Genomic DNA, 15,320 nt, shown 5'->3' with positions numbered 1-15,320 from the left:
TGCTCAGGTCTGACAACCCACCAGCAGTGCTATGCTTGGGGGGTCCCTCAGTGGCATGGTGCTTCTCACCACATCCCGCATTGGTAAGGAATTCACTTGCAATCAACTGGCTCCAACCCAGCTCTGCAGGTCCCTCTGACTGGGGTAGGGGAGTTTTGGCACCCACAGCCCCTGGGAACTGGAACACAAGGAAAAGAATGGAATCAAAGGCACACAGGGAATATAACTTATCAAGGGAGAGTGAGAAAGACCAACATTGCTGGACATCAACACATCATTTTCTGCATGGAGTGGAATCATAGAATGGTTTGGGTTGGAAGGGACCTTTAAGATCATCTAGTTCCAACCCCCTCGCTATAAGCAGGGATATGAAAAGCAGGGAGGGGATAGAGGGTACAGAACTCTGGGTGACTTCCATGTGTTGGGTGTGCTATAGGGAGAACCCCACGTCTGCCCCCCGAGGGGCTGAGCTCCACCAGCCCAACCCACTGATTTCACATGGAGTGTGAGCACATCACCTCCGGGACGGGAGAAAGTGTGCTCTGATGTCAGGCTGCCAAAATTAGAGGCCTCGCTTGAAACCCCATCGCCTTCACCTTCTTATGCTATGACTTGCCCTTCTGCAAAATGGGTGCAGGGCCCCACCCTTGCTGGGTGGTGCAGGCTTTGATTGAATTCTCGGAGCTTACCAGATGAAAGGCCTTCAAGAATTTGGAGTCTTCTCTTTATTACCAATGAGCCATCCTCCAGCAGGTAAGAGAGTCATATCCATGCTTAAAAAGGTGCCGGGCAACCTAAATATCGCCTTGATGGTGACAACTATGCCTTGAGCTCAGTTTCTATTATGGAAGAGATCATTATGTCTCTTTAGCACATGAAAACAGAGCTAATCCCCTGTAAGCTCAGAAAACATTGACCAAAGGGTGAGAAGAGCATGACTGGAACAGAGAACTCACACAAAGAAACCAGCCTGTCCATTCCTAATTTATAAGACTGTGTTGGAACAACAGCACGAGATGCATTTCCATTGAGCCAAGGCCACAAGTGTGGGAAATACCTTATAAATACAGGTCAGAGAGGGACGGCTGGAGTTTGTGAATGGACTGCAACTGGACATTAGAACCTGGTACAGCCCAGCAACTCAGAAGCAATGTTGGGCTGTTCCCAAATCAGAGTGGCTAACCAAACAAATTCAGTGATTTCAATCCAACCCTTGAGAAACAACAATAATAATGAATACATAAAAACCCAACAAACCCAAATCCTTCCTCCTATTTCCATCGTTCCCCCCCATAAGCATCCCCAGAGAGTCAGCAGCGTGCTTTGGAGTTGGTTCCCAGCAATCTCATCTGAGGGCCTCTGAGGTGCCAAAACAAAACTAGCCTGCAGAAGAGGTTCCTCTACATCTCTGTTCTAAGCAAAGCAGTGCCATATTTAGAAACAGAGGACTTTCCCTCCAGCCAGGGCTTTCTCTGACGCTTTCCCAAGGGGTTGCATCTCAATGAAGAACCAGCACACATACAAATTTATGCAATCAGTCTATCCTTGGGATGGAGCAAGGGAACTTCAAAAGGGAAAGACCCAAGGTGGTGCTCCGCTTAGATCCAGTGTCAGCCGAGGTAGATATGGACAGCCGGGCCCATTTCCAGCTAGAAGAGGCTCAAGAGATGAAAAGCAGCTGCAAGACTTTGGTTGAGACCCCGGGGCGATGCGGAGAAGAAGAGAGAGTGAAATCTGAATTGATCCCCAGAGGGGAGAAGGAAGCAGGATGGGAACCTCCCCTCGAGAGGAGGGCAAAACAGGACGGGGATGGAAATCTGGAGGGCAGACTGAAACCTGAACTACCCACAGGGAGAGCCAAGCAGGAACAGAAATGACATCCAGGGAACACATGAGATTAGGGGGAGGTGGGAACACAAAGTGGAATGAAAAACTATGAGAGAGATCGCCGGGGGGAGGGAAGCCCTGATTGAGCAAAATTAAATCTGCAGGTTTTGCATCCCAGATATTAATAACAAAGTACCGAGCGAGTTGGGCCCTTCTTTCCACCTTCAAAAGGATGGAGGGGAGGAAGAACTTGTCTGTGGTTGAGCACAAGACTATGAATCAGAGAATGGGAGTTCGTATCCCGGCTCAGCCAGGGAGTGAGTCCCTGGATTACAATAAGCCTCGATGTCCACAGGCAACTCTCCTATGAAGCACCCGCTGATTTCAGCTGCAATCACAGCATCTTTGGGACAAGCTGGGCAGTCACTGCCTGCCTGCAAGACGGGGCTGAACACCTCCCTACCTTCTGGAGACACCGGGATGCTCGATTCATTAGCAAAGCACCTTCAGACGTGTGGGTGGAAAGGACCAAACAAGGTCAGGGCGTTATTAATGGTGCTGCAAAGGGCCACCTGTGATTTCTGATCTCAGATGATGCAGTTTGCCTGCTTGCCTTTCTCACATCATGTGCCTACAGGACATCAGATGTGAAAATCCAGCTCCTCCCTCAGAACAGCTGTAAATCAAAGAATAAAAGACACCAACACATCTTCCAGCTGCCTGCTTCCCAAGATCCTATTTCTAGGAGATCCATAGGAAAGGGTTGTACCACATTACATCTCTAATGGGTGTGAAACAAAGAATGTAAAGTAATAGGAGTAAAGAACCAACAAGAAAATTCAGGCTATGCAGAGCCCCGGGCTACCTGGGCACACGATCACCTGCTCATCTGTCTGCAATATGGTCAGGTCTCACGGCAGCATCGCCTTTCTATTGGTACAAATCTCCAAACCATCATTACCATTAAACAAATGACAGCCTGTCTGCAAGGGTTTAGCTTCTTGCTGGAATTAGACTGCATGGCATATTTGGATACAGAGCACATAGAGATCCTGCTAAGCCTTCCCTGCCTTGGGAATCCATAACCTCACAGATGCATTCTGTCCTAGCACTGGAGTGCAGCTCAGTGATTGAGAGCATCTCTGCAAGGAGCTCTGGTTCTGCCTGGGCAATTAGAGCTGCATTGCCACATAGCAATGAGCAACATGATCCCATCCACCACCTCCCTGCTGGAAAAGAAGTCACCGACCCAGGATCTATATCTTCCCCTGCTAACTGTGGGTGTGTTGTGTGTATATCACACACACAACACCTGCAGTCACCCAAAACCATCACCCTCAGCTTTATGACTACTCCAGAACCAATATTATTTCAGAGATTAACTCCAGACAAAGAGCAAACTACCTGCTCTCCAGAACAGAGCTGCCTATGAAAACAAACATCCATCTCACGGGGTGAAAGTTGCATGTACTAATGAGGAAATGACACAAAGTCTCCCCACTTGGTGAACAGCACTGCACAGCAGCAGGAAAGTCTCGGATGCAATGCATCCAAACAGAGCTCTGGACCCAGAGCCATTTTGCTGAAGCCACCCTTGCAGAGTTCCTTACTTCACACCCCAACACGCTCTGGCCATGATCCCAAACCATCAAGAAGCAGATGTCCCTCCCCAGGTTGCCAGCACTGAAGGTGAAAGTTGATTACTCTCTCTTTGCATTTCCCTTGATATAAACAGGAAACAACCAGCATTAGACTCTCTAAATAAAAAGCCAAACCAGATAGGCAAGGCAGAAGATGCTGCTTTTTTCCATACACGCCCTTTCCCCTCTCATTCACATACAAATTACTGTTGCATCCAGGTGGGAGGAGAGGTTGAAGAGGGGGGGGGAGGGGGAAGAGAAAAAGGATGGTTGCCAAATAGGTTGAGGGAGCAGAAAGCAGCTTTCTCATAAAGCACAGGGCTGACCCACAAACTGCAAGAAAACCTCAAACTCCACAAGAGTTTCCCTCCTCCCCATCTGCAGGGTGAGAGCCGTCCCAGCAAGGAACTGGGAGGCAAGAAGGGGTCTAACCAGGTCACTCCACCCTTCTCCTCCTGCCTGGAGCACAACAGGGGAGGGAAGCAGACCTGAAATGTAGGCCATCTACAAAGGCTGGGGGAGAGGCTTAAACGATGTGAGATTTATGATCTTCAAAGCGATTAGAGCCCAACACTCCAAATAAAGTCAAAGAGCTCTCACATTCAGCTTAGAGTTGGGTTTCAAACCATACTTCACTGGCTTCAGCTCGAAAACTTGAATTGCAAGTTAACAAAGAAGGGGGAAAGAAAAAAACAAAGAACCCCAAACCAACCCAAACCCCAAACCAAAATTAAAAAACCCACCAACTAATGAACGAGCATCTGGTTTTACATGAGAGCGCTCTGATATTTCCATATCTCCCCTCTTCCTTTTTCTCATCGCTCGACATCTGTTTGCTGAATTAAAGATAAATTCGCCAATAGCTGAGGTCAACCCGAAACGTGAGCGTGCGTTTGGGCTCATTTGAGATAATGGCAATGAGAAGAGCAGCTCAGCTCTATGCGTGGCCTTAGGAGAGCCAAGAGAGGGAGACAGAGAGCCACACCGCCTGCAGGGCCTGCGTCCACCCATAGGCTCACCCATATCCTACTCACTATGGGGCTGGCCACACGCCTTGACCAGCAGCTCTTATTTAGCAGCATGCAGGGGACCAGGAGCTTAATGATAATGAGCCCATTCACTGGCAGATATAACACAGCTCTGCAGTCAATAGCATTTCCTCGATTAACCTCAGCCCAGGATCCAGTTATAACACCTTTGTGGTGTTGCCATAGGAAGAGTTTGCAACGATCTCGTGCTTATTTCTATCTGGAGGGAATTTTCTTTTATCGCCCGTCAAGAAGCAGATTGGATTCTTCTCTTGGCTTGCAAAAAAGCCTGTGCTTTGGGCTCTGCAATCCACAGAGCTGGAGACACAAGACTTTTTGTTTTCAGCTGGGTTTTCCAAAAACCTGGAAGATGGCTGAACGTGTTAAGACACCTTTTGATAGGAAGTTACGACCCACCCAATGCCAAAGCAGCCAAACCAACCAAACAAACAGCAGCTCGCTGACATCTGCCAGACCAGAACCAGCGAGGGAAGGTGGGAGGGCAGGAAAGTGATGGGGCAGCACCAGCTGCCCACCTGCTGCCAGTGGGGAGCCTGCAAAGACTGCAGCCCTTGGACTCAGGGAAGGTGAAGCTGGAAGCAGACAGGCTGCTGTGCACTGAGGAGTGCCAGCATTGGGTGCTGGTGGCTGCCCGTGCAGCTATTTTCCTTGCTACAGCTCCACATCCAGCTCCAGGCCCTGCAGGTTGGTTGGTGGCTTTTCTCTCCAGACCAACTCTTTTGATTTCCAAGCCCAGCTCTGTGGGTGGCCATAGGAGTCTTTAGGTTGAGACTTGCAGCATACACCCATGTTTCTGTGCAGATTCAAGACCTACACCATGAGCGGAGCTGCCACCTGCCTCCACCTTGCCTGCAGGAGAACATATATGCCACCGGTGTCCCCTTATCCCCACCACCACCTAGGAAAGAGAAATCTGCTGTTGTAGGCAGGCCTGGTCTTGACCCAGGAACTCCAAGACCTCAAACCACCTCATCTCCAGCCCTTGCTGATACTCCTGTGAGTCAGCCCGGTGCTCCCAGACTTGCATACCACAGTGCTTTCAGTGCCAGTGTCGCACGTAGCGCGAATGCAAGGAGCTTTGTGGTGGGGTTTGCTCATTTGCTGGTGTTAACTGTGGTCCCTTTTGTTTCTAAATGACAATAGAAATAATTAAAAAGGCAGAGAAAGCCTCAAGCAAAGCGTGATTTAAAGAAACTCTATAATTAACTGAATTTTTATGAAACGGGGAAGCCTGGAAACCCAGCGTTTTATCTGCCATTGTGTCCCACAAAGGGAACTGGGAAGGACTTCTGTGGTTTGTTTAGCAGTAGCTCACGGCCTCACAGTTTTATCTCCTTGCAGGAGCTGCCTGGGACTCAACGAGATGAGAAACAAACAAACAGCAATCCAAGAAAGAAGGAGAATCCAGGGAGCGTCTTACCTGCCTGTTAAAGTCCAGCCCATTCTGCTCACTTCCTACAATGAAACAGAGAGAAAAACAATATCTCAGTATTAATGGCAGTCAGTATCTAGCTAAGCTTTCCATAACCAAAGATACGCTGCTGGCTCAGCAGAAGCAAGGAGAGGAAGGTGGAGGCGGCGTGAAGGCAGCAATGGGAGCACAGGGCTGCAACAGAGAAGAGCTGGAGGATGTAACACATGCCCAGGGAAACCCAGAGCTACACACAAAGAACCAGCTGTGGGAGAGGCCAACAAGCAGGTGGCCAGGGCTGCAAACCAGGGATGTTCAGGAACCCGTGTGGCACCGGGTAATTACGGGATATCTGAAGGAACAGAGGGTGCCGTGGGGTTGTGCTCAAGAGGCGTCTCCTTGATTCCAGGAGAGATTGGCAGGCACTGGGGGAAAATCAGACAGGTTTCAGCCTGAAGGTACCGCACAGGCCCTCACTCATTCCCCTTTGATGATAAACATTCCCCCCCCCCACCCCCCCCATCACACCTGCCAAATTCATCAGGAACATCACAGAGGAAAGGCTACACGCTCTGCAGAGATGAGCGCTTTAAGGGATTCCACGAAGCCTCCTTCATTGCAAAGGCAACCCCAAGAAACCCCTTCCTTTCTCTTTGCAAGCCATTCCCTAACCCATTCTCTTCATAACCCAACTGGGCTTATGATAAATAACCCTAAATTGTTCATATCCCACCAGCAGAAGCCCCTGGGGGGCCGCCTCCTCCTCCCAGGTTGTTTTTTTCCCCCCCAGTATAACGTTCCCTATGAAGCACAGCCCGTGCCCTGTGATCTGATCAAGCTCCAACACATCACGTTGTTCAAGAGTTCACGTCTCCTGCACGGAGCTGGGATGCAGCTCAGGGGGGCTGTTCAGGCAGGAGCACACATCCAGCTCACTGCTTGCTTTCAAGCCTCTTCCCTAACCCAGCACCTCAGCTCACACCATGCGTGATATTCCCCACTGAGCGAGCAGAGCAATTTGAGGTGATGTGCCCACTCCATGTCTGCACCTTTCCCACCAGCCTGTCTGCATTTCTGCTGTGTTAGAGCCCATCCTCCTTCCTGACTTCTTCCAGAGCAGCTTTTCAAAGCTTTTTCTATCACCTTTTCCATGCAATTCCCTGCTCCGGCCATTGGCCACCTGCTCCCTGACCACCTCTCCACCCCAGGAATTGGTTCATTCATTGAGCTCCAGCTCCGAGCGCCAACGACTGCACAGATAAGCGATGGGAATGCTGATAGTGTTAATAGATGATTGCAATCAGCATCCACACACCTGAGCAGGGCTGCGTGAGGATCTTCAAGGCCTGCTGCTTCTACCTTTGAAACTCAAAGCGGAGGGGTGTGCAGGGGGGTTGATGCAATCTAATGGCAGTAGCTGAAGGGAAGAAGGGCAGGAAGGAGAGAAGGAAATAAAGTTCCCAGTTGCTAAAATAGAACAGGAAGGAAAAGGTAATCTTCTGGTTTTCTTGGATGCAAGACTTTCGCTCACGTTCAAATGCAGCATGTTGATGAGGCAAGATTCAAAGACCTTGAGGGAAATCCCTGGGTCCCAGTGATGAGGGCTCTGAGTCACCCCGCACACCCCAGCTCTTGGAAGCGGGCAGCAGCTCCGTGCTGCATCACTACGCCACGAGCCAAGCTCTCCAAACAAGGCTCTGCCAAAACACACAGAGCTTCAAAGCGCCCAGGCCCAAGCTCTTCAGCACATCCCCTCGTCCTCTCCTTCTAACGTTCCCACCTTGTGCTTTTCCCTCCATCAGGCTTTTGCTTATTTCCCCCCTATCCTCTCCCACAGTACATAGCACCTTCCCACCACATATGAAGTCTGGTTGGTTGTTTTTTTGTGTGTGATGGAACAAGCTGGAGATGTGCATGGAGATCCACGTGAGCCCATTTGCAGCTTGGGCATCCAAGGCTGAGCCACTGCCCCAGGCTTTCTCGGCAGACAACAAGGAGCACCAAGAACCTCCAGAGGCCATTCCCCCAACCTATCTCAGCCTCCTATCTCAAACAGAGATGAACAGCCCTCTGGATGTGACAATTTCTCTTTATGGACTACAAAGAAACCCAGGGACGACCGGTTCAGACTTAGATGTCCAAGAGTGAGATATTTAAAACGGGGCGAGGTGATTTCTGCTCCCAGCGGTTATGTAAATGGGAGCTGGATACACAAATCTCTGCCACTTTTCAGCAGGATCCGTGAGTGTTTGCTCTCTGATTTATTTGCAAACAGATCTCATGGTTTTCTATTTCGGTAAAAGCTTGTGTGTCAAGTACAATTAACATGATTTCAGCTGCAAGCCAAGGTTGGGGTGTGATGGGGATAACAGCTCTTCTTCCAGCTAACTCAGTGACTTTCCTACCACCGTTTTAAAAGCAGATCAGTTCTCTCCCAGCTTCTACCAGCACCAAGACCCACGTTGAAGCACTTATTTCTCTCCTTAAAGGAACGAGCTGTTCAGACAATGAGGATCTGCACTTGAGATTTAATCTTTCCTAGCTCCGGGTGATAAAAAGAAAGAAAAGTGTAAGTGGCAGCAGATTCCCAACTGCCAGAACTCCACTTATTTTGCTGAAGCTCCTCAACAGCCAACAACGCAGTCAGACACGGTGGGATCCCAAAGGCTCAATGCAGCCCTCCTCTCCAATAACTGCACCCAACCATGGAAACCTTGGCATTTAAAGGGAGCTCTGAGCTCCACACGTTACATTTCCTAGGAGCTTCCCCATCCACGAGGCTCCCGTGGGTGTCCTGGATGGAGGGGAAGAGGCAGCGATAAGCCCTGCAGCACAGCAGACAGGGACCGTGAGGCTCTCCTCGCTTCACCTGGCAGCTGTTTTGCATAGCACTGGCATCAGATCTGGTGCGAGTTTGCCTGGGGAGGTTTCTCTGGGGATGGGAGCAGCAAAGCAGTTGCTTTCCCCCCCAGTCTGGGAAGCTCCGTGCGCTGAGAAAACCCAGCATCCACACTCCATCCCATCCGACTCGATTCCCACTGGGAGCTGCCCAGAACTCAGGGATGAAAGCTCCACCAGGGGAGAAAGCAAAGAAATCATCAAGACTGCAGCACATCTTCCCCTTCACAAAGCAAAGGCATGTAGATGTCACCTGCAGGACTGACAGCCACCTGATCACACAGTCAGGTTGCCACCTCCGTTCTGACTTCATTCTCCTTCCAACCCAGCTCCATGCTTAGCTCACCTCACTGTTTGATCCTGGGAGGGATGGGGGAATTAGAGAGCGATTTCAACCTGTAGCAGGTGTTGGGGAATTCCCACAGGGAATCAGTTTTCTGCCCCATGCATTTGGGAGGGAAATTCAGAACAGCTGAATGATGGAGGGGGAACAGTGCCAGGCAGACAGCGGGCAGGGGGTTGAGGCTCAGATGTCTAAATTGCAGCATCTAATTGGGAGCCAATCGCTCTAGGCTGCCTCTACAGCCACCGAGAGGAAGCTGGAGCTCACCTCACCCCTAGGACAGAGGGATGAATCACCTCCAGAGCTGCCTATTCCCATTGCTGACTCCATGGGGTGAGCAGGTCAGAGTACTGAAGAGCTAGAATTAAGTTTTCTCTCTCCTGTCCTCAAGTATTTAACACTGCAGCTGATGAAGCACAGTGCCACTGGGGACTGATAAAGCAGGCTGGGTGCAGAGCATCTTCCAAGATATGTTTTCTTGGACCTGAAGAATTAACTTGCTCACATGGACTGAAGCATCAGATCTCTCAGCCTGAACAACCCGTGAAATTAAAGCATCACCCAAAAGCAGGTAAAGAAACGGTGACATTAAACATGGCTATGAACAATACTTGAGCCACACGCTGTAAGCAAAGGAAACCTCTCACCTGCACTGAGCGTAGCACAGTTCTGCCAGATCACAAAGTAATTCAGCATCCTCAGCAGCTCAGTTCCCTTTGGATACTCAGCCACCACCTTGTGGATCTCTCCACCATTCCCAACAGCCACTTCTGCAGACCCAGCAGTGGGGGGTCTGGCTGCAATCAACTTTTCACATCTCAGTTCCATCACCCTGACCACCCTCACCTGTCCCTGCTAGTGATGAGGAGCATAAACTGCAGCTGAGCAACCCCTGCTCTGTTCCTTTACCCCTGCTGGGATGCTCACTGTTCCCAAGGCTAACTAACTCCAGCAGTGCTTCTTAAGGGGAGAAAGGGAAAGTGTGAACAGGATGGGAAGTTTGCAAAGCAGCCAAGCAGGGCTGTAGTTTCCCTATTAGGTGTTTGCTCTAGCAACACAAACAGACCCAAGTGGGGCACTGCAGCACCTCTGTGGGAGAGCCAAGGCTGCTTAGCAAGGAAAGCGAATCTGCGCTGACTCAGTCAAAGACTGCAGGGGAAGCTTTCACTTGAGTGCTTAATTCATTTGCAAACCCCTGGATCACACCAATGTTGTTCCTCCAGGAGCTCCCATCTCCCAGTGTCACAACCATACCCTCCATGTGGGTCAGGGCATGAGGGGGAGCACAGGACAGTGAGTGTGGGAGAATGGGGCAGCTTCCCGAAGGAAACCCGAGGGCAGCAGTTGTTCCCACGGAAAACATTTCACCTGCAGGTGTTGGGAGAGGGCACGTCTCTTCTCTTGGGCCAGAGGCAAGAGGCAGATCAGACCAGCTCTTCCTTTGCCCCTCTAATTCAAGTCAAACCAGCCCTTTTGTTCCCCTTCCCCTCCCCATCCTTTTTTATCCTCTTCCATAATGGGATGTTTAAGAAAAAAAAAAAAAAAGTATATATATATATATATATATAAAATAAAATAACCCAACCTCAAACCCTAATCACCTTCATTTGAATTTCAAATATCCCCCTCCTGGTCTCCCCCACGCCCCAACTGACTTGGAGCTGGGAATATGGAAATTTCTCCTGCTCGCCTTAAATGTGGCTGTGCTATGAAAATCACCAGCCCTATGCAAATCCCGAGCAAGCCCCATTGTCATAGCAACCAGCTGTTTTCCAGCCCTGCTGCTGCTGCTCTTACTTCTTTGGGACTTGTCCTGGGGCTGTTGGTTGCTGTAGGGGAAAGAGACAAGGCTGCTCCTGGAGGCTTTGAGGGAAGTTTCACCAGGGAGAGCTGCCCCTGGGAGAGGTGCAGTCGAGGACGAGGTGTGGGGCCAGGAAGGCCAGGTTTCCTCAAAAGGCTCCAGCCCCATCCAAAGAGATAACAGCAAAAGAAAGAAATGGGCTCAGCCTGGGCATCTCTGGTGAGCTGTGTCAGTGAGCAGTGCAAAACCTGAGCGCCCATCTCACTCCATCTCTTGGGCATGTGTTCTACCTGAGTTAGAAGCTGATGTGGAGGTGAAAGCCTCCATATTCTATTAAGGCATAAGCCATAAAGTTTGAAAGAAACCCTCCCTGGCAAGCCTAGAGGCTGACCATGGGAATATGACAAACCCTGTGTCCCCAAATAGCAGGGAGAGCTGCAGCCAGGAGGTCACATCCTGGCACCAAGGTGGGAGAAGAGATGAGGACCCTCACTTTGGAGACAAGGAGCACAGATGGACTGACTACATTTGTACAGGGATGGTGTGGCAGAGAGACAAGGGCTCTGATTTTCCATACTGCAGATTTGATGCAAAATCCATGATCGGAGATGTCAGGAGATAGGGTATTTATAGGGTTTTTTTTGCTTGGTTGGGGAGTTTTGGTGGCCAGCCTGGCTTTGGGGGCTGTTGGATGAAGGCAGGTGTCACCTCTTGCTGCCATAAGCTGTGTGGTTTAGAAGAGTGACATCCAAAGAACCATCCCCTCTGCAAGACCTTAGGAGCAGACGCATCATAGCTCCTCACAGCCTCCATTTTCTTAGGGTTCAAAGGAAAACTTCTTCCTAACCTTCAGAGCGAGCAACATCTGCTCTATTGCTTCCTAATGCACCCAGAGATGCCACACAGGCTATGAGGGTAACACAACCACGATGCTGCTGCCAGAGCCCACCTGTCTGAAGCCACAACCCCAAACCTGGTTGCTCCCAGATCCCAGCCACGTAAAGCTCCATCCACTGCCACCAAGGCTGCAGGGCTGCCCCAAGCTGCACATCCCAGCTCCCTCCCTGTGCACTGGGATGCCCATCATACCCGCCCCGGGCTGCTGGCAGGTTGTCCAGTTCCCCGCGTTGCAGGGTGGGGAGGGAAGATGTTCAGAGCGCCTGCAGCTATTCGGTTACCGATGGTTGTGTTTGAAGAGCTTCCCTATCGCCCTTTTGTTAAGGCTTTGGCTTCCCCCCCATAGCCTCAACAGATGAAATCAAAGGGAAGTAGCTTTGCTTGGTGTAACCTGTTTTGATCAAGCAGATAAACGGGGAACAAGTGTCTGACACAAACAAACAGACAGACGGAGGCAAGTCCCACCTCAGCATTTTGTTGCATCAGATACAGAGGGCTTAGATAAACCACAAGAAGGGGGAGATCTCTGCCTCTCGGCTTGAAGACCAGGGGCGACACTCGGCAGTGCCAAGCCCCCACAGTTCCCATAAAAAAAACCAACCCAGAACTTGCTGGCATGGCTTTCATCAGTTTAAAAAGATGAAAAGAGCTCGGAGCCAAGAGCTTGTCATTACCCCCCATGGAGTCCGCAGCACCTCGGGTGCACGGAGCCCTACCAGCATCATACAGGGCAAGGAGGGCCCTGCAAGGACAGCTGGGCTCTATGGGGCTGAATGGCCCCACGCAGCCTTGATAGACCCCTCCAGGAATAACCCCTGCTGCTCACATAGGTATCATGATGGGAAAGGAAGAAGGAAAGCATGGAAGGGCTGAGGAGATGCAGCACTGGGTGGGTGATATTCCATAGGTTCATTCTCTTACATGGTGGAATTTCACTACAACGATGGGGGGGGGGGGGGGGGGGACGGAACAGCTTGAGCAAGTGTGAGCTTTTGGAGAGTGTCTCATTAAAAGCTTCCAAGTGTTTTGTATGAAATCAGCACTGAGAAATAAAGAAGAATCCAAGCTGAGCCTTCCTGACCTCTTATGAAAAAGGAAAAACAAAAAAAGGCTGAAATTTGCTCAAAAAAGGGAAAAGCCCCACGATCTTTGTTAAACGCTTTCAAAGTAAAACAATGCCCCAGATTACCCTTTCCTCCCTCCAAGCCTGGAACTGGCGGTGATATGAAAGGATGAGATGATACCTCTGCTACCATCACTTCCCATCAGATCTGCAGGCATCGGTTTCAGATCAAGGGCTTGGTTTACAAAAGCATTTTGGCAACCGGCTCCCTCCAGATTTCTTTTATTATTATTATTATTATTTAAAATTCCTCTTGGAGCCAGTCTACGTCTTTTATGTGATGAAAAGCCTTTGTAAATCTGCACCTAGAAAGATTTCCATTCTTTGGAAGAGATAATATTGGTCGTTTGGTAACTACTGCCTTCTATGGAGGGAGCATGATTCCTGGAAAGCTGTGCAGCAGTCCGGTTTGTTAGGAAACAGGCCTTCAATTAATTAGTCAGTAATCAGAAAGGCCTTTCCCACATGAAGCTGGTAAATAAAACCCCAAACAGTGAGGTGCTGCAGTAAGAATTCCTCCCATGCTGCACATGAGGGAAAATATAGCGGCTCAGGGAAGCTCAGGTACACAAGGGCAGCAGGGAGATCTGGTGCAGCCCCCTGGGGGGCTCAACTGGGTATGGGTGGTGTGGGGCCCCAAAGGATCCGCCAGCATTCTCTCCCATGAGAGAAAAGCCTGATCAGTCCACAGGGAAGGGTTGGTCTGCGGTAAATGAGGGAGGTTTACCCATCCTGATATCCCTGCCTGATGGGAAGGCTCCTGGAGCACTGCTCAACCCTCTCCATCCCCACTCGGTAGAGGCGCTATGGCTCGCGCTAATGGCTTTCTGGGAAGCTTACACTGGATATGTATTTTATCCCAACAGTTTTAGTGCTGGCTTCTCCTCTATTGAACATCAGTGCCATTAGCAGCACCTCTCCCGATAACACCCAGCCACGACAAAACCCAGCTCTGGCATAGCACAGCCTTCCCTCACCACCATTCAACCATGCTGCCCATCAGTGCCAGCCCATTCCAGGGGACTCTCACTCCTTATTCAATGCCCAGTTACAGCCAGCACTGATTTGGAAGGGCTGGAGCAGCTGAGGCTGTTTATTGCCAGGCTGGGAAATATCCGTCTCCAAAAACCAGCGTGGGGTCGGCTGAAAGCCATGAGCTGACCTGACCAAAGTCAACCAGAGTTCATAGACATGAATAGAACCAGATTGTATCTCGGCCTTAGATTGCGTCAAATAACTTCAGAGCGCCGAAGCCTCAATGCACAGCATAAATAAAGGGGCACTTTCAGTCCCATTAGAACATGCCTAGGCTTCTCTGGCTTTCACCAAGATCTCCTGTTTTTCCTTCCCCTCTCAATTGACAAAAGCAAAAGGGAAGCAATAAAATCATTCCCTGTGAAGTTTTAATCTGTTGTTACACATTTCCCACCCCAAGCTTTGTGTTCTCCAAAGAGCAACAACTCTCATACATTGTCTATGAGTTTTGGCTTTAAACGGTGTGTTTATTTCTACCTCTGCAGATGAGCCTCTCTGTTTCTAGTAATCTTTGTTTGTTGTAACCATAACCAGTGGGTGCTTAATGCTCATCTTATTGCTGTTTATTGGCCTGAAAAGGAACCCAAGCATAAGCCTTTGTAAAGTTCAGTCCTTGAGGTCCTGCCTTCAAAGCCTACTGCAGGCAGAAGTGATGCTGGAAAACACAGCATTGATTTTCCAGTGTATCTCACACCTCACAGCAGTGCACGAAGCAGAAGGTGAACTAGAATAACTCAGTGCTGTTCCACTCTCACTCTGCTCTTCAGCTTTGCATCTTTAAGGGAATCTGGGGCTTCAGCATCAGGTGGGAGCGGGATGAGAAACCCCATCATGCTTCAAGATGAGCAGCGTTCCCTTCTTGCTGGAATGACCCGGCTGGATTTGGGTATTCCACAAGCCCCTCCCATTTTTATATAGACACGAGGCCAATAAAGGCAGAGTCCCTGTGCCCTGCGTATGGGGAAACATCCCTGGCATCAAACCCGCATACAACATTGGCGCTACACTGAGCGGCCCAGGACTATTTCACTGGCATAATTCATTTGGCAAGAGAGGAGCACATTTCCCTGCTGAAACCACAGAGGACGTTACCGAGCCACACTGATTCACTGCTGTGACAGAGGAGCTTGCATGCTGATCAAGATACGGGTGCAATCCTTGCCCAGAGCACATTTTTTGATCAACTCCCAGCTGGCTGCGGGAGCGCGATGCAGAGCAACAGGCATAGAGCAAAGCACGGCAGGAACTTCCAGCACCCCCCTCTGCCCCACAGACCCCGTGTCCCAGACCCCCTTA

General features: G+C 50.0%; 1 protein-coding gene across 6 annotated transcripts in view; it reads right to left on the bottom strand.

Moving 5' to 3' along the window:
* POU2F3 (POU class 2 homeobox 3) overlaps positions 1-15,320 on the bottom strand; it is a 33,614-nt gene that overhangs the window by 14,046 nt on the left and 4,248 nt on the right. For 5 of the 6 annotated variants that reach the window (XM_015884213.3, XM_032449090.2, XM_085526102.1 and 2 more), the window contains one exon: positions 5,937-5,971. In XM_015884213.3, coding sequence (XP_015739699.2) covers positions 5,937-5,971 — 35 coding nt within the window. Of the gene's footprint in view, positions 1-5,936; positions 5,972-9,815; positions 9,937-15,320 lie in introns of those variants that run through there. The other variant, XM_085526100.1, reaches the window with a different exon arrangement.

Source organism: Coturnix japonica, chromosome 34, assembly GCF_054131305.1.
Source record: "Coturnix japonica strain WE chromosome 34, WE-NBRP24, whole genome shotgun sequence".
Lineage (NCBI taxonomy): Eukaryota > Metazoa > Chordata > Aves > Galliformes > Phasianidae > Coturnix > Coturnix japonica.
The sequence above is the reverse complement of the archived record's forward strand: the minus strand, read 5'-3'. Positions and strand labels throughout refer to the sequence as shown.